Source organism: Peromyscus eremicus, chromosome 4 (genome assembly GCF_949786415.1).
Source record: "Peromyscus eremicus chromosome 4, PerEre_H2_v1, whole genome shotgun sequence".
Classification (NCBI taxonomy): domain Eukaryota; kingdom Metazoa; phylum Chordata; class Mammalia; order Rodentia; family Cricetidae; genus Peromyscus; species Peromyscus eremicus.
The window spans coordinates 130,236,573-130,261,156 of NC_081419.1; the positions used below are offsets into that span (position 1 = coordinate 130,236,573).

The 24,584-nt window shown below is 44.8% G+C and overlaps 1 protein-coding gene across 1 annotated transcript in view; it reads right to left on the reverse strand.

Annotated features, from left to right (window-relative positions):
- Positions 1 to 423: 423 nt before the first annotated feature.
- Positions 424 to 24,584, reverse strand: part of LOC131909879 (protein NDRG3-like) — a 33,657-nt gene continuing 9,496 nt past the window's right edge. The window contains exons 3-14 of the mRNA XM_059261782.1: positions 24,156 to 24,276; positions 22,891 to 22,953; positions 22,063 to 22,123; positions 21,267 to 21,353; positions 13,985 to 14,041; positions 8,028 to 8,131; positions 7,131 to 7,196; positions 6,965 to 7,016; positions 3,204 to 3,251; positions 1,696 to 1,731; positions 1,487 to 1,538; positions 424 to 895 (exon numbers count right to left, since the gene is read on the reverse strand). Of these exons, the coding sequence (XP_059117765.1) occupies positions 714 to 895; positions 1,487 to 1,538; positions 1,696 to 1,731; positions 3,204 to 3,251; positions 6,965 to 7,016; positions 7,131 to 7,196; positions 8,028 to 8,131; positions 13,985 to 14,041; positions 21,267 to 21,353; positions 22,063 to 22,123; positions 22,891 to 22,953; positions 24,156 to 24,276 (929 nt within the window). The 3' untranslated portion in view covers positions 424 to 713. The remainder of the gene's footprint in view (positions 896 to 1,486; positions 1,539 to 1,695; positions 1,732 to 3,203; positions 3,252 to 6,964; positions 7,017 to 7,130; positions 7,197 to 8,027; positions 8,132 to 13,984; positions 14,042 to 21,266; positions 21,354 to 22,062; positions 22,124 to 22,890; positions 22,954 to 24,155; positions 24,277 to 24,584) is intronic.

The window sequence follows — 24,584 nt, forward strand, 5'->3', positions numbered from 1 at the left end:
ACCTGTGCCAACAGGGTTGGCTCTGTTGTAGTCACTGATTTAAAAAAAAAAGGTGTTCAAAGCCTGGGTGCTGCCACTTGGGAATTCAAGCCGGATGCGATGGCTCTGTGGAATCTGTCTACAGACCCCTCTATTGGTCACAGCTAATAGGTGGTCCACACAGTAACTACAGTCCCCACATCCCTCAGACCTGCTCTTTCCTGAAATCACTGCAAATATTGTCCAAGTGGAACCAAAATCCAATCTTGTGGTCCAAGCCATCCAGATATCTGCTCTGCATATTTCCCTTTAAAACGCCACTGAGAATGCAAAAAAGTCCCTTTGCAGAAGCGCTACAAGAAAGCATGTCTAAAATCACAGAACTATGCACACACAGACACAGACACGCGTGCTCGCACACACATGGAGTTGGGAATCAAAGAATCTCGTCAGGTACATATTTGAGGGAGCATAGGGAAAGGCTGGCAAGAGAAGATATGGAGATCAGATCGGATCAAGATGTTGGAATGCTACAGTAATGACATGGGTGTTGTTCTTAGTACAGACAAAAAGGGGTGTGTAGAGAGAATGGTAAGTCCAGGCTACTGGTAAGAGAGGTGCTGTGGCCATGCATGAGTGAAAGACAGTGGAGGCCAGCTGACAGGATGAAATGTTCTATTCTGGAGTGGTCATCTGAAGGAGGGACTTGCATGGTCCAGGGGGGACCCATCTGCTTAGCAGGGCACCTCCATGGTCTGGTGTGTGCTCAGGAGATTAGGGACCCCGCAGACTTCTTGAGCTCCATCTGACTGACTGCTGGTCACAGGTTGGGTGAAATAAATTTTTTCAGATCCGATGTTACTGGGGGCTGAGTATGTTCGTGATCGGGCGAGCCGGGTCATGCTGGCAGACGGTACTGTAATAAAGAAGCAGGATATTAGGAGTTTAGTGAAGCTCTGGTACTCTACAAGTTTCACCAAAGACTCTACCTTTCCCAGCCCACCTAAGATGACACCCAGGATGACAGAAGAGGTACCCCCACTTTGCACTATTTGCTCCAGATGAGTGGCTGTATGCAAGGCTGCTCTGATCCCCTGCACCTCGATTCTCCCCAGATTCTACTTCAGAGTACGATGGGAAACCCTAAGGGCGGAATAAAGCCTCTTAGCTTGGCCCACGCCATTCATACAGTGATTAGGAAGGTGGCTTTGGGAACACATACTGGTGACCAAAACCTGCAGTGCATGCAAGACTAAACCAAAGAACAAAAGAAAAACAAGTGTAAGTCCAATACAGTGAGACTTCTATCCATTCCCAGGACCTTCTGACATAGTTAAGTGCTGATGAGCATCTGCCCATCTCATATACATACACAGACGAATGTACTATACCCTATTGGTTTCCACTTTAAGGCTAGTTAGTCAATGGGTTGGTTATATTCTGAGAACTGTGAACTCTCAGATGTCAAACTTACCCCATCACCATAAACAGAAAACATACTACTCACTGTAGCCCATTCCCTGCAAAAAGTACTTGAAGGCCTCGGTGAGCTTCCCAGGCTGGGGGAACAAACAAAGAAGGCATTAATTTGTACCTAAGTAGAGAGGTAGCAATGAGAGAGGAGAGTGAGAGAGACAGAGAGAGAGAGAGAGAGAGAGAGAGAGAGAGAGAGAGAGAGAGAGAGAGAGAATGTAGTTATTATGAGCGCTTTCTTACCTGAACTACTTGGGGCAGTCCTCCACAGTCTGCCATCTAGAAGAGGAAGAACACCTAAGTCAGCAGGACCTCCACTAAGGGGAATGCTCTCAGCATCCCAAGGCCTTTCGAAGGGGCTACTTGGCTGACTGGACTCTGTTTGTTTGTTTGTTTGTTTGTTTGTTTGTTTATTAACAGGGGCTCTCCATGTGGCCCTGGCTGTCCTGGAACTCTCTATGTAGACCAGGCTCGCCTCAAACTCACAGAGATCCTCCTGCCTCTGCCTCCTGAGTGCTGGAATTAAAGATATGCACCACTACATCCGACTTTGACTTGTCTCTATTTAAAGGGATATGAATTCCATGGTTTCATTGCTAGAAAACTTTATGCCAGGCACACACGACATTTAGATTTTTTTTTGGGGGGGGGTTGAGACAGGGTTTCTCTGTGTAGCCTTGGCTGTCCTGTAAACTCACTCTATAGACCAGGCTGGCCTATAAACTCACAAAGATCTGCCCTCTGCCTCCCAAGTGCTGGGATTAAAGGCGTGTGCCACTACGCTGGCCCAGTGAATTATTAACATCTTTGTTACAGTTGTTTTTTAGACAGTCTCCCTATGTAGCCAAAGCTGGCCTTCAAGATGAGATGCTCCTGCTTCCACCTCCCAAGTGCTAACATTACAGATGTGTGCTACCACATCTGGCCTATGCAGTTTTTGACGATCTGGGGAAATGTTTATGTCAGGAATGGGAGGAAAACAGATATGGAGCTATAAATAACTTTGGGAGGGGGCAGATTTCAAGGCAGGTTTTTCTCTGTAGTCCTGACTGTCTTGAAACTTGATCTACAGACCAGGCTAACCTCAAACTCAGAGATCCACCTGCCTATGCCTCCTGATAGTAGAGGTGTTTGCCACCTTGCCCAGTTCATACTTTCTGATTTTAGTGATATAAAACAGTACAGGAAAAAGACACCAATACCTTTACTATATATAATTCTTTGTACTAGGATTATGAGCCATTTAAATTTTTTGTACTGTTTATTCTGTTTTCCAACATCTACGAGGACTTTGGTAGTTTGAAATAGAATGACTCTGGTAGGCTCACATGTCTGAATGCTTGGTCCCAGTTGGTAGAGCTATTTAGGAGGTACTAGGGGGTGTGTCACTGGGGGTGGGCTTTGAGGTTTCAAAAGACTTGTGCCCTTCCCAGTGTGCTCTCTGCAATCTACTTGTGGATCAGGATGCACTGTTCCTGCTGCCAAGCCTTTTCTCCATCATCATGGACTTCACACTCTGAAACTGTAAGCCCAATTAAACACCTTATTTTATATGTTGCTTTGGTCATGGGGTTTTACTGAAGCAAAATAACAGTAACTAACATAAGAAAAATAGACTCAGAAGTTACGTTCCTTTTTGTGTGAAACAGTGAATGACAGACTCACAGAAGCTTTTCTGGGAAGCTTCCCTAGAACACCCTAGTTTGAAATCATGCTAACTCCCTCACAAATGGTGACAGAAGACACATTACCTTCAGCAAAGTTGTATTTATAGGGTTGAGGCGAGAATTACATTCAACCTTTAAAAACAAAAAGGAGAAAACAATTTTATAAACTGTTAGGAAAATAATTGGTGGCTTGGCATCAGCATGATCCTACAAGATCAGCAGCTCAGCTTGCTGGTGGCTGACCCAGTCAAAGAGAGTACCAACATAGACTGTGGGATTTCAAGTGATTCTTGTCATAGCTGATCCTTCAGAACACATCTACAAATCTGGAAATGAGCTGGCAAATTGACTCAGCAGTAAAGACACTTGCTGCCACCCTGATGACCTGTGTTTGATCCCCAGAGCTCAAATGATGGAAGCAGAGAACCAGTTCTTGCACATTGTTATCTGATCTCACACATACACATAGAGTAAGTATATGTAATATTGTTGTAGAATATTAGTTAAAGATGCGTTACATTTGTTTATGCTGTGGAATACTTGTTTAATGATACAAAGATGTGTTGCATCTTTTTTTTTTTTTTAAAGATTTATTTATTATGAATACAGCATGTATGAGTGCAGGCCAGAAGAGGGCACCAGATCTCATTACAGATGGTTGGGAGCCACCATGTGGTTGCTGGGAATTGAACTCAGGACCTCTGGAAGAGCAGCCAGTGCTCTTAACCTCTGAGCCATCTCTCCAGCCCCGTGTTGCATCTTTTTATTTTGCATTTGTTTAACTCCATGAAGCTGTGTTATTTTGCCTGCCTAAAACACCTTTGGATCTAATAAAGAGCTGAACGGCCAATAGCCAGGCAGGAGAAGTGATAGGCAGGATGGCAGACAGAGAGAATAAATAGGAGGAAAAATCTGGGAAAAGAGGATAGAGGAGCAAGAGAAGGAGGAGGAGGACACTGGGGACCAGCCACCCAGCTACACAGCCAGACACAGAGTAAGAAGTAAAGAAGTAAAGAAAAGAGATACAGAAATAGAGAAAAGTAAAAGCCCAGAGGTAAAAGGTAGACAGACTAATTTAAGTTAAGAAAAGCTGGCTAGAAACAAGATTCCATGTGATTACTTAGGAGCTGGGTGGTGGGCCCCCCCCAAAAGAGTAAAAAGTAAAAACAATACAACCAACTGCATAATATAAATACATATCGGGCAACTTCGTCGTCTGTTACTGTTTAATGAAGAGCACACTGAATCTAAAGGCTTTTCCTACTGCCCATGACGTGTGGGCAAGGAACCTTCCTTCTCTGAGAGACAAAGAAGACTGTGGCCCTGTCCTGCTGGGATCTCCTCCATGCTGTCCCAGCACCAACGGCCTATCAGCTGGGCCTGCGCATTGCCTCCACCTCCCTGCTCAGTCTCCCCTGCCTAGAGTGGAGGGCTGCCCCCGCCCCAACCACTGACTCTTTTGCCTCAAGGTCTCTGGCTCCCCAGTTGAAGCTGAATTCTTCTGTGACACTCTCTCTTTTTCTTCTTTCACACTGAGATTTTACTGGTTGAGGGGCAGTGTACAGACATTTCAGTTCTTTGTTTGTTTCTGTTTTTCAAAACAGGGTTTCTCCATTTAGCCCTAGCTGTCCTAGAACTCACTCTGTAGATCAGGCTGGCCTCAAACTCATAGAGATTCTTCTACCTCTGCCTCCTGAGTGCTGGGATTACAGGTGAGTGCCACCACCGCCCTGCGACATTTCAGTTCTTAACACATGTACCCAAACTCTGAAGAGCCACACGTTTCTTTTTGAAGTTACCCCAGTGATGTTCCAGCCTCAAACTTTACAGTTTTCCTTAAGATAAATAATAACAAAATAATAACAGTTGAACCCTCATAATCTTTGTTTCCACTGACTCACAATTTTGTGCCATATAAAGTATGTACTCAAAATTTCCATCTTTCACAGCCCATTATTACAATTGTTAGAAAAATGGACTGCCACAACCAGAGATGTTACAGTTCTGACTGGGCAAGGACCAAGGAGAAGTTTTTTAGAAAATGGTTCTACTAGAAACATGAGACCAGATGTAAATGATTTTCCCCCCATTGGTGTTTTACCATGGGTGTTGGATCCCCTGGAACTGGAGTTACAGTCAGTTGTGAGCTGCCATGTGGGTGCTGGGAATTGAACCTGGATCCTCTGGAAGAGCAGCCAGTGCTCTTAACCACTGAGCCATCTCTCCAGCCTCCCAGATGTAATTGAAAATATTCCAGAGCCGGGCGGTGGCACATGACTTTAATTCCAGTACTCAGTAGGCAGAGGCAGGTGGATCTCTGTGAGTTTGAGGCCAGCCTGGGCTACAGAGTGAGTTCCAGGACAGGCACCAAAACTACACAGAGAAGAAGCCCTGTCTCAAAAAACCAAAACCAAAACCAAAACCAAAACCAAAACCAACCAAACAAAAAAACAAAACAAAAAAAAAACACCCCCCCCCCAAGAAACACAAACAAACAAACAAAAAACTAGCTCTTGGGTGCCACCTTCCCCAGTAACCCAGCCCCCAAATCTGACATATTTCATATAATCGGCTACGTTAAAGAAAAGTTTGTCTTTGGGTAATGGGATCACAACTGCCCACCCTGCTTTGTCACATTTTCCTTATTCTTCACACTGAGCACTTTTTTCAATATACAATGCACAGAAGTAAGCAGGGAAAGGCTACAGGCCCTCAGCCACTTTCCAGCCTGCAGATTTGTGGTAACTTCCCCCAGGTGGAAGGCTGGTTCTGTGCCAGGACTCTGAAATAAGTATATAGTGTTTCCCTGCACTAATTGCCTCAGAGTGGACAGCAGCACACAGAACCATCAAGGACCACACTGATCAATCTAATGAGACCTTGTGACTGCTGAGTGTAATAGTATTTGCTCCACCCATGACCTTGGGCTATATGGGCCTGAAGGAGGCGGTGCTTCCTGCTGTTGTATGTGACCTCTTAAAGGAAAGGGGGAGGGTCACGAGCCCCTTCTCCCTGCTGCCTCCTTCCTGGTGTGATCGAACTACCAGGTGGATTCGCTCCCGGTCGAAGATGACTTCAGCTGTCTCCTCAGTTCTGTATTTGTGAGTGTATCTCCTCAATTTATATCCTAATAAATTCCCTAATACTCCTTAAGTAGACTCCTGTGGGTTTCTCACTTTAGCTGAGTATTGCAGAATATTTGTTTAACTATGCAAAGATGTGTTGCTGCATTTGTTTAATTATGTAAAGATGTGCTGCATTTGTTTAATTATGTAAAGATGTGCTGCATTTGTTTAATTATGTAAAGATGTGTAGCTGTTTTTACCTTGCCTGCCTAGAATGACCAATAGTAAGGGTGGAGGTATAGGCAGATCTTCTGGGCAGGGAGAGTAAGTAGGAGGAGAAATTTAGGCTTGCAAAAAGGAAGAAAGAAAAAGAGATGCCAGGGAGACACCAGGGGCCAGCCAGACAGACATGAAGGAAGCAGGAAAGTAGGACAATACAGAATGAAAGGTAAAAAGTCCCAAGGCAAAAAGTGATGAATAGAAACAAGGTAAATTAAGCTAAAAGAGCTAGTGGGACAAGCTTAAGCTAAGACCGAGCATTCATAATTAATAATAAGTCTCCATATCTTTATTTGAGAGCTGATTGGTGGCTCAAAGAAAATTCCAACTACAGCTGAGGAATTGATTTTCAAAATATGTAACAGTAAAACCTGGTAGGTGCAATTAGATACAGCATGACCCTATGTGGTCATGTTTCCATGACACACTGTCAGTGGTGTGCCTGCCACATACATTTGACTACACTTCGATTCCAACCTGCTCACATCAGGACATACTTACCACAGCCTCCACAGCAGGTGAATTGTCCCCCACCACCAGTAAAGTAGAACACCTAGGAACATGAGAAAGAAGAGTCAGTCAGCAAGTAAGCACAAACACTGTGGACAATGGATTCGTCATGACAGGCAGATACACAGCCATTCAGTGGGGAGACTCAGGGACTTACTTTAATGTTTTCAGCCTGTTATCATTTTGGCCTGGTTTGGGTCTTTTTATCTTCAGGTCTCTGCGTCTAGACAAACCAAGCAGAATCAGTATCATTTGCAGGAAAATCATGGCCCTTCATGTGTTTCCTGGACATGTAATCCAGAGTATGACAGTCTAGGTCTTTTCTTTACACCTGAGGATGGAAGGGCCCTGAGCGTTCTCCTGAGGCTGTTTCCATGGCACCCTGCATGCTAGAGAGCAGGAACAGGGATTTTATGGGATGCTAAAAAGGGGGAGAACTTTAAAACTCAAACTACTGAAATCCTCAGGTCTAACGAATTTTCCAAGTGGTCTGTAGGAATGAGCCACTTAGGAGGAGGGAATGGCATACTTTGACTGTTTGGGATTGAGGAGAAGGAAGGACTTTCTTTGTAGCACAGGATTTTCCTTTCAGTGCTGGGATCAAACACTGAACCTTGTGCACTGAGACAAGCAGTCTACTAATAGAATTTCAACTAAAAATAGGGACAGCCTGGAGAGCAGGTTTGAGCCTGGCCAGACTCCTGCTGTGTAACTCCGGAAAGTTACACTGACCCAGCTCCTCAGGCTCTTCCCTCCTCCAAGGAGCCAGTGTTTGCACCCTGAGAAGTGGTTCCCAGGACAGGAATCAGCACACCCCCCTCACTCTGACAATGGAGGAAGTGTGTGTAAATTCTGGAACACATAAACTTGTCTTTTGTATTTCAGCACCCACAGGCTACTTCTGCCTTATGAAATATTCCAGCAAAGAGCAATTAACTCAAAGCTCAAGTGTTCTCTCCTTTCACACAACACGGGGGAAGTTCCTTGCCTCTTCTCTCTTACAGATGCCAATCATCTCTTTTGAACTGGTCTACAGGAATGGGAAACACTGTACCTATCATAAGAACGCAGGAAAAGCTCTAGGTTTCCTTGATTGATATCTTGGGCAATGCGTAGTCTGTAACTTTGAATCAGTTCCAGGTTGGTCCTCAGCTCTTCCTAGAATAAGCAGAAGACATATTCTAAGCTACAGAGAAAACAGTCTGAGAGCACACGAGTGCACACGCGCACACACACAGACATGCACACGTGCACACACAGAAATGCACACGTTGGGGAGTATTATTTTAAGGTGTGTTACTTTTGTTTATGTTCCATTTGTTTAACTCTGTGAAGCTGTGTTACTGTGCCTGTCTAAAACACCTGATGGTCTAATAAAGAACTGAACAGCCAATAGCGAGGCGGGAGAAAGGATAGGCAGGGCTGGCAAGCAGAGAGAACATACAAAAGGAGAAATCTGGAAGGAGAGATCTAAGAGCCAGAGAAAGAGGAGGACTCCAGGAGGCCAGCCACCCAGCCACACAACAAGCTACAGAGTAAGAGTAAGATTTACAGAAGAGAATGAGAAAAGCCCAGAGGCAAAGGATAGGTGGGATAATTTAAATTAAGAAAAGCTGGCTAGAAGCCAAGCCAAGTTAAGGCTGGGCATTCATAATTAAAGGCACACACTTTTAATCCCAGCACTCGGGAGGCAGAGGCAGGTGGATCTCTGTGAATTCGAGGCCATCCTGGGCTATAGAGTGAGTTCCAGGACAGGCTCCAAAGCTACACAGAGAAACCCTGTCTCAAAAAAACAGACAAACACACACACACACAAAAGAATAAGCCTCCGTGTGTGATTTATTTGGGAACTGGGTGGCAGGTCCACAAAAGAGCCAAAAAACAAACAACAGGGGACTGGACTGCCTGGACTGAGTCTACCAGGTTGATCTCAGTCTGCGGGGGAGGCTTTGCCCTGGAGGAGGTGGGAATAGGGGGTGGGCTGAGGGAAAAGTGAGGGGGGTGGGAGGGGGGAGAACAAGGGAATCTGTGGCTGATATATAGAACTGAACTGTATTGCAAAATAAAAAAAAAAAGATGTGTCCAGCAAAAAAAAAAAAAAAAAACAAACAACAACACACACACTCTTGAGCACATGCATATACATACACACACTCTTGAGCACATGCATATACATACACACACACTTGAGTACTTGCATATACATACACACACACTTGAGCACGTGCATATACACATACACATGCGCACACACATACATGCACACAAACACAAATAAACAAGAAATGAATACTATGACAGACAACAGTACAAATAACAATAATCAGAGTGAAATAACTACCCAGTTCCCCTAGAGAGGAATTTGAGTTTACAAAAAGGGAATAAATGCTACTTTGAGACAGGTAGAGATTGCTGAAGGGGCAAAACACAAATATCTCTGAATTTCTCACAGATGACCCGTTACAAAACTGGTAGGGTCTGAGAAGCCACACAAACATCAAAGACAACAGGGAAACTGTCACTAAAGAAAATCAAATTGCCCCACCCCCAGCTTACTGAGCCTTAACTGACTTAGCACTGATTTTTGGAAGTCACACAGCTTGGCAATACATCATTGCTCCCACTCTAGCATTCCTGTAGACAACACTTCTGATGTGTGAGTTATGATAACAGTTGCCTAGGTAACAGCAGAAGTTTGAAGGCTGCTTTTGCTGAAAACACTGACCCTTCATTTGAGCCTGTAACTATCTGATGGGCAATGAAAATGGGACAAGAGGCCTGGAGCTGTGTCTCTCTCCTTTGCTCTTCAAATATTTTGATCAGGTCCCCTCAGCTCTACATGTAGACATGTTGGTCCTTTGGGAAATGTTTTGCAGAAATGTTACCTTGGAGATGGTATGCTTTTTCTGCCCTGTACACAGCTCTTTCAGCATCCATCAAAGCTCAAGCCCTCTAACCCTACATTGTGGGAGGCCTGCTCCCACTTTTTCCCAGGTACTCTTGAGACGAGAGGGATAAGAAATTTTTAAATAGAAAGATAGTATGGAGAAGACAGACAGAAACACAGGATAGCATCGGGAGGACCTGGATCAATATCCACCGGCTCCTTCTGTCTGTTCAAAAGGGCTTTTTATAGGAATGCAAAAGGGCAGGACAAAAGACCTCCCCCTAGCACAGCAAAGTGCAGACCCTTCCAAACATCCAGTAACCACACACGTGGTCAAGCCATCCCCTAATGCAGCCCTGCTGGGTAAAGCAAGCTCAGATCTCTGATAGGAAACCTCTGTGGGCTTCCACATTACATAAGGCCCAAAATAACAAGGCCAGGATGTTTGTGCAAGGCAATCATGTCAACAGCAGGAGAGACTTGGCAGTTCTAGAGTAAGTCATGGCCGAAAACATTAAGACCAGGATGTTTATAAATAAGGAAGACATCTTTTGAAATGGTGCCCATCAAAACTGCCAACATTTAGCTCACCCCAGAAGACCAAAGGCTTGCTGCTGCCTTAGTTTAGTGGGTAGTTGATGGGGGAATGTCTTTCTGTATGCTGTGAATGTGTTGCTCTGATTGGTTGATAAATAAAATGCTAATTGACCAGTAGTCAGGAAGGAAGTATAGGCGGGACAAGCAGAGAGGAGAATTCTGAGAAGGCTGAGTCAGGGACTCCAGCCCTCCATCCAGGGAGCAACATGTAATGGAACACAGGTAAAGCCACAGTGCATGCCAGGCGGTGGTGGCGCACGCCTTTAATCTCAGCACTCAGGAGGCAGAGCCAGGTGGATCTCTGTGAGTTCGAGGCCAGCCTGAGCTACAGAGTGAGCTCCAGGAACGGTGCAAAGCTACACAGAGAAACCCTGTCTCGAAAAACAAAAAAACAAAAAACAAAAACAACAACAAAAAAGCCACAGAATACGTGGCGACATACAGATTAGCAGAAATGGGCTGAGTTCAAGTGTAAAAGCTGGTCAGTGGTAGCCTGAGCTCATGGCCAAGCAGTTTTAATTAATATAAGCCTCTGTGTGTTTACTTGGGTGTGAGTGGACTTTACTTGGGCTGCAAACCGGGTGGGACACAGGAAAACTTTCAGCTACAGGTAGTGGCCACACACACACACACACACACACACACACACACACACACATGCACTGTGATCACTACTGTCTCCCTAATGACAGCCATCTGCAGCTAAGTCCCATAAAGTCTTCTTCCCTGTCGTAGTCCTAATAACGGCTTTGGTTCCCTTTCTCCTGTCTCTATGTCTCCAGAGTCTACTGTGCAGCATTATAGGTATATGAAGGGCAAACAGGGACCTAGTCACTAATGCAAAATTTTTTTTTTTTTTTTTTTTTTTGGTTTTTCGAGACAGGGTTTCTCTGTGTAGCTTTGCGCCTCTCCCGGAACTCACTCGGTAGCCCAGGCTGGCCTCGAACTCACAGAGATCCGCCTGGCTCTGCCTCCCGAATGCTGGGATTAAAGGCGTGCGCCACCACCGCCCGGCAACAAGGGCCATTCTTAAAAACTGGTTTTGCTACTTAAATTTAGCCAAAAAGTGCTTTAAAAATATTTGTTTTATTTTTATGTGTATGTGTGTTTGCTTGTGTGTTAGTACACCATGTGTATGAGGTCACAAGTTAACCAAAAGAGTGCACTGGATCCCCTGAAACTGGTGGCATAGTTGTGAGCTGCCAAGTGGGTGCTGGGTGCTAAGTCTGGGTCCTCTGCAAGAGCAGCCAGTGCTCTTAATAACTGAGCCAGCTCTCCAGCTCAAGGTCTTCTTTACAATGTCTTCCCTTTCTAAGTGAGAGTCTGCTCTGGGTGCACTCCTCTCAGCTCCGATAGCACAGGAGCATCACCAATGACTTCAAAGAAGCCTTTGTTCAGAGACAAGGGGGAAACTGTGACCTACATTCCCTGATGAAAGCTGTGGAGACGAGGACCCAGTGGTTCCTGTGCATATCACCTATCTGTCCACTAGGTGAAGCAATCTCTCCAGCCTTGACTCCTGCCAGTATTCTGGTGGTTTTTCAGTCTTAGGTGTAGGTATGCAGCTCCCTCTCCCTCCCTCCCTCCCTCTCTCTCTCTCTGTTCTATTATGTTATTTTTTTCATAAATCTTTTTTTATTTTTATTTCATATGCATTGATGTTTTGCCTGCGTGTATGTCTGTATGAGGGTGTTGGATTCCCCTGGAAATGGAGCTACAGACAGTTATGAACTGCCATGTAGGTGCTGGGACTTGAACCTGGGTCCTTTGGAAGAGCAGCGAGTGCTCTTAACTACTGAGCCATCTCTCCAGCTTTTTCATAAATCTTTACCTGCTTCAGGTTCACTGATACAACCCATGTACCAGTCTAGTGACAGATGACCAACCCAGTGGCACAATGTCCCAAATCCATCAAGAATGAAGCATGAATAAAAAAATAGAATAGAATGAAACATGAACAAGAAAAAGGGAATTCTAATGGGGCTCTAGGAGTTAGGATTCCTGGAGAAACACCATGCTGGGAATGAAAACAACAACCCCAACAGTCCTGCACCAGGAGAAGCTACCCCCAGTCCCAGCAGCAGGCACACAGGTCAACCCTCATTTGCACACTTATGTGGTTTTTGTTTCATCCTTTCCTTCGGTCCGGGTGCCTCTGTGCAAGGTGGACACAGACTGAGGATTTCTCTCTTCCCGGTTTTGATCAAAACTAAAAACAAACTAAATTTTCCATATGAGAATCTATATGAATCTATATGTCATGCACACATAATGTTGTTTTCTTTTAATATGGGCAAATAAATGTTCAGACCCAGAGCCAAACCTTTTGGCCAGAAGCCCTGGTGACAAGCAGATAATGCCTACAACTGAAAATTAACTAGTGGGAACAGGCTTATTCAGCAAGACAGAAGACACCTATGCTGACCTCTGACCTCCACACACATGCACACACATGTACACATATACCCACATACATACATACAAACACATATACATATCACACACACACAAAGACACAAAGAAAGAACAGATATGGGCTTTGGCAGTGACTTTGGCTTCAAATGTCAACTCCAGGGAGAATGAGGGTGGAAACAATGTGAACACGTGCACTCACATATGAAATTCTCAAAGAATTGAAGCTCAAATTGAAAAACTATTGTCAACTCCATTTACAATATGGATAACAATAAATCCCAGTCTCAGTTTCTCTATTGTATGATTAGGCCACCAAACCTGAGGAAAATAACTGAGTTTGGATATCTGAAGCAAGTTATTTATTTTGTTTTGTTCTTTTGAGACAGGGTCTCTATGTAGCCCTGGCTACCCTGAAACTCGGTCTATAGACCAGGCTCTGTATCCTGGAACTCACAAAGATCTACCTGCCTCTGCCTCCCCAGTGGTGGGATTAAAGGTGTGTGCCACCATGCCCAGATTTTCTTTTAATTGTATTGAAAATTCTTATTGTATGTTTGGCTCTTTTTGCTGGCACTTGTCTGTGCACCATGCTCACAGTACCCACAGAGGCCAGAAGAGGGCGTCTGATCCCCTAAGACTGAAAGTTATAGATTGGTCCACAGGACCACAGTCACCCCTGCTGGAGATTTCAGTGTCCATCAGTTCCTGAGGGCTGAATAAGATCATCTCTAAGCTCCCCTCACAATAACATTTCAGAGTTCTTTACTTTTCTTCTTCTTCTTCTGAAATCTGTACTTCTGTGAAGCCTTTTCTGAACCTCCTGATAGCTCTAAATATGTCTGGTGAGGCACTGGTGTTGTCAAACATTCACAGATGGCATTCTGCTCACAGGGGACAGGTGGGGGAGATGCTGTTTTTTTTGTCACTCTCCAAGTGCCAAGATCCCTGAGGCTAAGGGAAGCCTCTCCCACAGGCCTGGCCTTTGCAGGGCCACATACCCTTCTGACTACAGGATCCAGTAGATTGCAAGGTACCTCGTTCTTTCCTAGAGCACAACAAAGCTTTGCACACAAGCCAGTAAACCCAGCTCTTCAGGTTGCACAGGTGCTTACCTGCCCAAAGTGATGAGCCAAAATTATGTCCACGATGTTGGTCGTCAAGCCTGAGAGCTACAAGATAAAAACTGTGTTAGGAGAGTGAGCACATGTGAGCATTTCATGGCTCTTCACTAAAGGAAGGTACTTTACACATATTATCTTTCAAAAGCAAATAAAAAACACAGATCAGTATCATTTCAAAGAAATGTGGAAAAAAAGGAAAAATACAAGGAAAAAACTAAGTATTCTTTCCATGGTATGAGCAGAGCTTGCTTTGAAATAGGGCTGGAAGGAATAATGGCCATTCCTTCAAAACCCTGAGTCCTGAGACTCGTGGCAGTCTGCTGCTTCATTCCTGCCCCTATTTCTGCATCTACATTGGGTTGATGGCAGGTAGAGATCCACTTACAATCCCGCCCAAGACATGCAAGAGACAAAGAAAAAAAATTCCTTCCAGTTTTAGCCATCTTTATTTCAGGCAGTGGGAGGAATAGCTATATTTACAGAATGTTCTCACATTTTGAACATTTTTCTCCCAGTTCTTCCCATTTCAAAATGATGCATCTCATATCTAATAAATGCAGCAATCTGTGTAAATCTGGAGACAGTCTATTTTCAGAAACATTTCCAGCTCAAACCATCTTGCCAATTCCCCTTTAAGCTTTCTTCCTGGGCTTTAGATGGAATTCCTACTGAGGACTTGGATTGGAGGTGAGGCACTGAGTTGGAGGTGGGGATGCAGAAGAGGAGGTGAGGGAGAGACATGGACATGGGTGAAAGATTAAGGAGGAAAGATGGCCTGAAATCACCCCTGGGCTGTGGGTGAGCCATAGACTACAGCTGTAAGAGGAGGAGATTAATCACCCAGCTCACGTCATGTGTTGCACTATTCCTGATGCTCAGAGCCCCAGAGTGTTCTTAGATGTCACTAGGTTGTTACACACCTAAGTGCGGGGGTGCTATACTAGACAGGTGAGCACATTTTACACAAGTCCGACTGTGAGAGAATTCCACAGCAGCTGCCAACAGCGTTGTTAGTATACTCCAGCCAAAGCTAGGGAAGGCAATATTCCCCCAAATGTAAATAAATGTGGGGAGGGACAGACAGACTGTTCACAATCTGGTCTGGTGATAGGTAGACTGTTTATAAATAATCATAAAAGTATACATGCTCATTATATAAAATTAGGAAAGGAGAAAACATGAAAAACTATCATTTGCAATTAATTAATAGAGAAAGATGTAACCACTACTCACAGATTACTTCCCTCTTTTCTTATGTATGTGTATGTATTTAACAAAATTAAGATCATAGTGTATGTCTATTTTGGCCTCATGTGAGAATTTTCTCCTCTCCTTTAGTAGCCAGATTACAAGTATTTGGATTTGGAATATGATCTAGTCGTGCAGCCCAGGCTGGCCTGACACTCACGTGTCAGTCAGATATTTTACCACTGTATAGAAAGTCTGTTACTTTATTATGGGTACTTAGGCTCTTTTCCCGTCCATTTGACTGACGACCAATGCTTTCATGACTATGTTGAGTCTTGGACCTTTAACTTAGGCAAATGACATCTCTCTGTAGGATTAACACACGCCACTTTTCTGAATTGTCCTGAGAACAAGAAGTTTATATACATACATCCATATATATAATTAAAGAACAGTGTCTGGTACTCAATAAACACTATATAGGTACTAGATTTTCTACTAAAAAACTCTCAGGGCTCCTGAGGTGGCTCACCCAATAAACTCACTTGTTGCCAAGCCTGAGGATCCCAGGCCAACATGATGGATAAAAGTAATCAAATCCAGAGGGTAGTTTTCCGATAGCTACAAGTCTGATATGGCCTAGATGCATACACACACACACACACACACACACACACACACACACACACACACACTCACACTCACACACACACACACACACAGCTAATAACAATAATAAAATATAATTAAATAAATGCAAAAAAATATCAGAGCTATGGAAATGGCACAGTGCTTAAAGTGGTTGCTATGTGCATTTGAGTTCTACAGTAGTCCAGACACCCAGAAACCCACACAAATGCTGAGAGGGTGCTGCATCCGATCTGCAGTCCTGCTATGCCACTCCCAAGCAAGCTGATTAGTAGGAACAGCCGTATCAGTGAGTTCTGGGTTTGATTGAGAGACCCTGGCTCAATGGATAAAGTGGAGCAGTGATACAGGTTCCCAGCGTCAATCTTAGGCCTCCACATGTGCATGGACACAGTGTAGGTTACAACAATGACGGGAGCCATAAGCCTAAGCGACCTTGACACACATGCTGCCATATTTGGGTTTCTCTCCTCTTTTCTTAGATCTAGGCCTTGCTTAAGTCTCCATAGCACCAGAACCTCTTCCCACAGATACCAGAACCTCCTCTCAGATATCAGATGAATGAGCTGCAGTTAGGCAATTAGGCAGTTAGACAAGGGTAGATAGATAACCCTCAGAGCAACATTTCCTGCTGGCTGAACAGCCCATAATTAAGTCACTTCCTGCTCGCAACCCCCTTTGCCTACATATATATATATATATATATATATATATATATATATATATATATATATATATATGCCTTGAGAGAAAAATAAAATTTTGGAGCTTGATCAGACGTCCTGTCTTGCTCTCATTCTTTGTGTCTCTTGTCCCTCTCATTCACCGGCCCTCCTTTTAGGTCCCTGTTGAAGACCCCACTGGCCGGGGCACAACAATACTTACATATTAGCATGAAAATGTTTCAAAACTGCTTCTTTTCCCTGGGTGGTGGGGGCACATGCCTTTAATCCCAGCACTGAGGAGGCAGAGCCAGGAGGATCTCTGTGAGTTCGAGGCCAGCCTGGTCTACAGAGTGAGATCCAGGACAGACACCAAAACTACACAGAGAAACTCTGTCTCGAAAAAAAAACAAAAACCAAACCAAAACAAAAAAAACCCTACTTCTTTTCAACCTAAAAACAAGGAATCATTTTCAGCATAGATGAGATCCATGCAAATGGGATAATATATAATACAATGCATTTCCCTCATTTCTTTATTTAAAAAAAAGAGTTATTTTAAAAAAGTTTTAGGCTGGGCAGTAGTGGCACACCCCTTTAATCCCAGTACTTGGGGGGGGCAGTTTGATGCCAGCCTGGTGTACACAGAGTGAGTTCCAGGACAGCCAGAGCTATCCTGTCTTAAAAAACTAAAATAAAATAAAATCAAATAAAATATTTAGATTTATTTAGTTTTATCTGTATGGGTGTTTTGCCTGCATGTACATACATGCACATGTGCATGCCTGGTGCCCACAGAGGTCAGAAGAAGTGCACCAGACCTTCTGACAGCTGAGAGCGCTCATGTGGATGCTGGGAACTGAGCCTGGGTCCTCTAGAAAATCAGTTAACGTGCTTTTAACCACTGAGCCCTCTCTTTAACTCCTAGAGATTTATTTTTTATTGTTTTTTTAAATTATGTGTATATCCATGTGTTGTGTGGATATGTGCACATGAGTGCAGGTGCCCTCAGAGCCCAGCAGAGGGCATCACATACCCTGGAACTGGAGTTGGAGGTGATTCTGAGCCTTCCCATGTGGGTGCTGGGAATCAAACAGGTCATCAGCAAGAGCTGCAAGCACTCTTAACCGCCGGAGTATCTCTCTAAGTAAGTAAAATTATTTACTTTTATTGTGTAATTGTGTGGGCATATGCACCACCGTGTATGCTGAGGTCAGAGGACAACTTGTGGGAGCTGGTTCTCTTCTGCTACGTGGGTCCCAGGGATTGAACTCAGGTCATCAGCCTTGGAGGCAAGTGTTTGGAGTACCTAGGGTCACTGGGGTCTAGCTACATCCAGCATGGGATATCTGAGGATATCTTATGTCTGTTAACTTTATTCCTCTAAGACAAAATTCTATCAGTACAGCTATAACTCCGTCAGGCATTCAAGGCAGGAATAACTCTAGACATACCAAGCTCTATATCCATCTACTTTATTTCTCTGGGATGAAATCCTGTTTCCATAGCTTCAGTTCCATCCAGTTCCCTAGCTCATTGTCCTGCTAACAACCAAACTTCTATGCTTCCGGCCTCATCTTCGTCCTCTGTATCCTCTCTCTCCTTCTCTGCCTCTCTCTACTCCTGGCACTCAGAAAACTCTTCCAGAGATCTGCTTACCCTCTACGGAACCTCTGTCTTCCTCTCTTCTCTCTCGCCATGCCATTCTGTAGGGACAGAAAATGCCTGCCCTTTCTTTCCCTGGGCATGTGGTTCTCTGCCTCCTCAGGAATGTTGTTCTTCCTCTCACCGTGATGTGTAAAATCCTCTTTTGTTCTCAGTCAGTTGCTCTGGAGAGCCGCTAGGCCTCCGGTCAGGGGGGATGGTCTGAGCTTCATTTGCACAAGAAACACAGCTATGTGTCTCCCTTCTGCTTGTCTTTGCTTATGTGACCTTACCCAGGTACTGGCTCCACCAGGGAAGTTACCTACAAGTTCAGCAGGTCTGAAAATATTTGGTCACGCAGGAATTTCATAGTAGAAGACAGCTGGAATATTAAAGGCTGGGTAGCACCAAATATTCATAATAAATGGCTTGCCTCTTGACAGACCCTTGGCTGGTCAAGGCACAGCTTTAATCCACAGCTGAGTCTCTATAATATATTCTTGTGGCCCACAAGACAAGTGCTTGTGCCTACTGAGCCATCTCCCTCCCCTCCTTGTCTTTTTTTTTTTTTTACTCATTTAGCTCAGTGATAGCTTATATTAATAAAGTCAATAGCATGCCTTTCAATTTCCTCTCTCCTTTGATATATCTTAAGGGTTAATTAATTTTCTTCCTTTTTCAGATAGCAAACATCAACAATCATTCATTCCCTAATTTTATTCATCAAGAAAGGAAAACTGCAGTCCATAGACAGAAGATATTTGAGGAGCAAATTATTTATTTACTTATTAGTTTGTTTGTTTGTTTTGAGACAGGGTTTCTCTGTGTAGCTTTGGAGCCTGTCCTGGAACTTGCTCTGTAGACCAGGCTGGCCTGGAACTCACAGAGATCCACCTGCCTCTGCCTCCCCATTGCTGGGATTAAAGGTGTGCGCCACCACCGCCTGGCAGGTCCACATTATTTATTTGTTTGTTTGCTTATTTAATTTGAGACAGAGTTTCTCTGTTCAGCCCTGGCTGTCCTGATGGGGTTCACGTATTTCAAGGGTTAATTCTGTTTGCCAGCCTGACTGTACTGAGGAATGCCTAGGAAGCCAAACACAGTGCCCATGCCTGTGACCCCAGCACTCTGAAGGAGAGATGGGAGGACTGCTGCTGTTTCAAGGCCACACTGCTTCGCCTAACGGTTCCAGGTGAGCCAGGGCCCTGTAATGAAGCCCTGTTTACAACAAAACCACAAACACAGATACTTAGGGTATGAGTGATGAAAGCTGGCTCCCGCAAGGGCCCTTCCTGCCAGGCCTGAGGACCTGAGTTCAAGCCCTGGAACCCACATGGTGAAAGGAGAGAATCAACTTGTGCAAGTTGTTCTGTGACCTCTACAGGTGCATCAAGGCACACATGCACCCACACTTACACACACACATACAAAAACAACAGCAAAAATAAAATCATTTGCCTAGCCTTTCTACCAGGATCTGGCTCAGTGGATCAAAGTGTTAGCTACTTAAACCTGATGACCTGAGTTAATCCCCGGAACCCAGGGAACCCCTGTAAAAAGCCAGATGGCCCTGAGTAAGCTGCTCAGTAGCAGAAACAAGAGAGACTGTTTTAGCGAGGAAGAAGGCAAAACCGACTCCCTAAAGGTGTCCTCTGACCTCCATCCACAGGCACACCAGTTGTTTTAGGACTGGGACATGGTGGTGCAGACCTGTAATGCCAGAATCTGGGAGCTGATGGCAGGAGAATCAGAGGCTCGAGGGCATCCTCAGCTACAATAGGGAGTTCAAAGCCAGCCTGGGATATATCATGCCCTATCTCAAAATAAAGCAACATGTGACTGGGTAAGAAGACTCACACCTGCAACCCCAGCACTTGGGAGGCTGAGGCAGGAGGAATGCCACAGGTTCGATGATAGCCTGGGCTACAGAGTAAGATCCTGTCTAAAATGACCACAAACAAAGAGCCCATTCAATAAAAATAAATACATAGACTACACACAGTAAAGAGAAGCTTAGACAATCACTAAGACACATCTTTTCAGTATATAGCTGATGGGCTTTCCCAAACAACCAGATCCTGGGTTTCTGGCCTGGAGAATGGATTAGTTTCCTGGACTCATAATGCCCTGGTATTTATTATTAGAAGGCAGTACAGTGTAGAGAGAGAGATTAGGCCACGGGGGTGGGGGGATGGGTGGAGTGGGTGGAGTCTCTACTGCCTTTTCTCCAGTGCCCAGATGTCAACTGCTCCGTTATGCCATCACCTCTCGGCCACAACAGATTGAAATGTCTGAAACTGTGGGTCAAAAAAGATCTTGCCTCTGTTGTTCTCTTGGGTAATTTGGTCCCAGCTACACAAATCCAAGTAATACATGTATCTAGCAAAAGACTTACATGCAGAACATTTTTTTTTTTTTTTTTTTTTTTTGGTTTTTCGAGACAGGGTTTCTCTGTGTAGCTTTGCGCCTTTCTTGGAACTTACTTGGTAGCCCAGGCTGGCCTCGAACTCACAGAGATCTGCCTGGCTCTGCCTCTCGAGTGGTGGGATTAAAGGCGTGCACCACCACCGCCCGGCGCAGAACATTTTTTAATAAGAGATACATGGTGATGGGTAAAAGACACTTATACAGAGTATTCACAAAAGGCCCGGGGCTGGAAAGATGGCTGTGTGAGAACTGCACACACATGGTGCACACATATACATGCAGGCAAAACATAAAATAATAAAATAAAAATAAGTACATAAAAAGTACATACAATAAAAATAAATAAAACTTTACAACAAGTTAAAAAGCCAAGCTATTTTTATGAAGGAACAAGAGAAGTCTGGTTTAGTGACCAGGGCCTGAAACCCAAGCTTCTTAGGAGACTCAAGGGTCACAAGATCATGGCTAGCCTGAGCAATTTAGTGAGATCCTGTCTCAAGGTAAAATTGAGAGCTGGGGTGTGAGTTCAGTGATAAAATGGTACCCTAGTATACATGAGACTGTGGGTTTAATCTCTAGTACCACTGACAGGTGGGGGAGGAAGAGAAAGAAGGGGATAAGGGGAAGAGGACAAGAAGGAGGAAGAGGAGAGAGAGGAGGAGGACCAGAAAATGAACAGATGGACACCGTCATTTAGTACTTACTTTGGAAGCTGCCCAATCAATCCAGCCTTTAGCACACGGGTCAACGTTAATGAGCACAAGACCTTCTACCAGCTCTGGATGATTGAGCTGAGAGAGAGACAGAGACAACCGTGTGAGACTCCCACCCCCCACTCTCTTAAAGCGGGTTTGTGCCAGGCCTCACTGCCTCTGTCTGGAAGGAAGACTGGAGCACCTACAGACAATAACGCCTCTTGAAATCTGACCCAGCACCTGGAAACCAGTCTCTCAAAATGCTGTCAAGCCATCTTCCCTTGCATGGGGGCTTGGGGAAGACCAGAGTTCTGTTACTGCAGCAGAGGAGAGCACGCTGCAGTGGTTCAACTCCTAGGGGGACTTCCTTATGAGCAAGTGTGCTAAAACACTTGCCATAGGGGCTTATGTGGGCTGCTGTGGTACAACTCGGGCTCCTGAAATGTTTTTCCTGAAGCCATCTGAATAGGCAATGCCACCCCCAAAACCACTTTCCTGGGATCCAGGAGGAATGTCACAGCAGGAGTCCTTCCATAGGGTTTGGTAGGAAAGTGCAGTCCCATTGTTTTGTCACATTATGGTGTCAGTTCTTCTCAAGCTCACTTTTCATGGCTTTAACAATCCCCCCAGAAGCAGCATCTGAGTCTCTTTACAGTGTTCTGTCCTCATGGGTGGATTTTCAGGTCCTCTACACACACATGTGGCTGGAGCAGCTGGAACTTACAAAGCCAACACAAGCAGGCACCCAGCTGGGACCTCCACACTCACTGCCTCAGGAGTTGAGACTAATCCTTCCTGTACTTACTGCAAATCGGCTGAGGATGTAGGCTCCTGCTCCAACTCCAATCCCGATGATGCTCTTCACACTGAACAAGGCAGACGGACAATCGAGTGTCTTACTGGCGTCTTTGTATAATGGAAGGAATACAAGCTGGGCGCATAGCCAGGCTCACACTTAGTAGCTGTGGGAACTTGGGTAAGCTTTTTGTTTGTAGTCTCAAGCGTTAGTACCCTCCTTATTTGACAAAAACACTGTCCCTCTCCTTTCTCTCTCCTCCCTCTCCTTTCTTTTCTTTTTCTCTTTCACAACCCCACCCGCTGAGGATTGAACCTAGGACCTCATGGTTACACTTCCCGGCAGCCATACTACCTACTTTAAAATTTGCCTTTATGGTTAAATGAACAATGCCTGAAATCTGGAATTCATCTTCATTGTTCCACTACCTCAAAATCCATCAGCAAATTCTGTCAAATCTACCTGGGAATGTTGCCATCAGTTACCACCCACTTTAGTCCATCCTGTGTTTTCTTTGTGTTGAAGGTGCTAATCATCAACCTCTAGTGCTTGCTGGACGTGCGCTATCACTGAGCTACAAATCACTGAGCTACATATCACTGAGCTACACCTCCAGTCCCGCTTTGTTTAAGGCATTTTACTGTGATTGTTTATCAAGCAGCTGATGTCCTAACTAACTCACTTTTTGCTCATTAAATCACATTCACAAGAGACTGACACAAAAGGGAGAGTGAAAACAGAATAGAGTGGTGGGGGAGATAGCTCAGCGGCAGAGCCCCTGTTGGTGGGGGTGCAGCATCGAGGAGAGCCGAAGGGAAGACTGGAGCTTGGACTCACCTTAAGTATATAAGAATGCGAGGCAGCATTTTGGCTAGCTCATCCATGGTGGGGTACTGATACCTGAAACCCAGAAGGACACCTTCTGAATTAGAAAGCACCCACAGTTCCCAGTCACTAGGAGATCTTGACCAGTCCAGGAGTCTTAGAGAAACACATGATTTTTTTTTTTAAACCAAAGGCTCAAAGGAGTGATGTGGTGCCTAGAAACAACTGTGGCCTGCTCCATAACCCTCCATGACTGCCATGTGAGGAAGGGAGTAAAAGGGGCCACACTCTTTATGCCAGAGGAAGCTATAGGAAGAGAACTGCTTAGATGGCCCACTATGTGCTATTTCCAAACCCTGAACATTTGCTGCCAGGCTCAGGAATGTTCAGCAGCAAGAGTCAAGTCAGAAAGTAGCTCGCAGTCTGCCAATCATATTTAGGCATTTAAATATAACAGGAAACACCGTTTCCTAGGCCTATGCACCATTATAAAACTTGGGTTCCTCAGAATAAATGTCATTTATTTCACTTAGGATAATACATATTGTACTAGAGTAAGTGTGTGTATGTGTGTGTGTATGTATATAGTAAATGGGCTCCTATATAAGGAGGCAGGATGGGCTCTATAACCAACAGGGAGCTCAGACTGTATCTGGTAAACACTATAAGGGATAGAGTGTTCTCAAAACTATTTATGCACAAGTCAGGAAAAATCTTGATGGATGTCACCTGGGCGAATGACAACTTGTCTTTGAGAGACACAACAGCTTGGAAAGGTCAACTAAAATTCTGTAACAAGACTTCTTGGGTTGGAATCCCAGCTCATCTACTTACTTGTACACTGGCACAGACCCTATAGGGTTCTGTGGATCAAGGGAGCTAACAACAAGCATTAAACAGGAAGAGCCTGGCTTCTATGCAGGGGCAGACTCTCCATTATCTTTGGAATGTTTAAGCTCCAGAAGTCACTAGGAAATGAAGCACAAGAGGGGAAGGTCTCCCTCCTCTCTCCTCCCTCCAAAGCTCTCATTGGCACCCTGCCCAGGGGGCACGTGGGAGTCTGTGACGCTGACATGCAGAACAAGTTTAGGATGATGTTGAGTGCCAAGGCCTGTCAGATGGTGCCCTTGCCTGTCAAGATGGCTCCAGGGTAAATGGTTCCCCAGGTGTCCAAAATCCATCATAGGGAGGGAAACACACCAAGAGCCCCCTACAACCGGTTCACCCATTTGTTCTCTGGCCTGCATTCCTCCCAGAGATCTTCCCTAGGGCCTTACCCTGTTGGGAAGGAGGGTGCCCCTTCTTGCTGGCCTGGGGCGTCCACGTGGCAGACAGCAAAGTGCTGGGTGATCTCCTGCATATCCTCGAAGTTGAAGAAGGTATTGAAACAGGATTTATCTATGAGATGAGAATAGCTGTGGATCACAAGTTCTCCAGCTCTCCCCAGTTTTCCTCTGCCCAGCAATGCTGGGCCACTGTCCTTTCACTCCCTTCTCAGCAGCAGTCCACTTAAGCCAGGGCTCTGCACAAAGCCTGTGACTCAAGCTCTCAAGGAGACTCCACAGGAGGCACTGTTCTCAGTGACTGGAGAACAGCTGCTTCTCAACTCCAGCCATGGATTCAGAGTAGGAACCACCTTGTGGAGGTTTGCTGGGTTTCCTGGTGGTGCACAAGTAGTCTTCTACCCACAGTGCTGTCTCCATGCA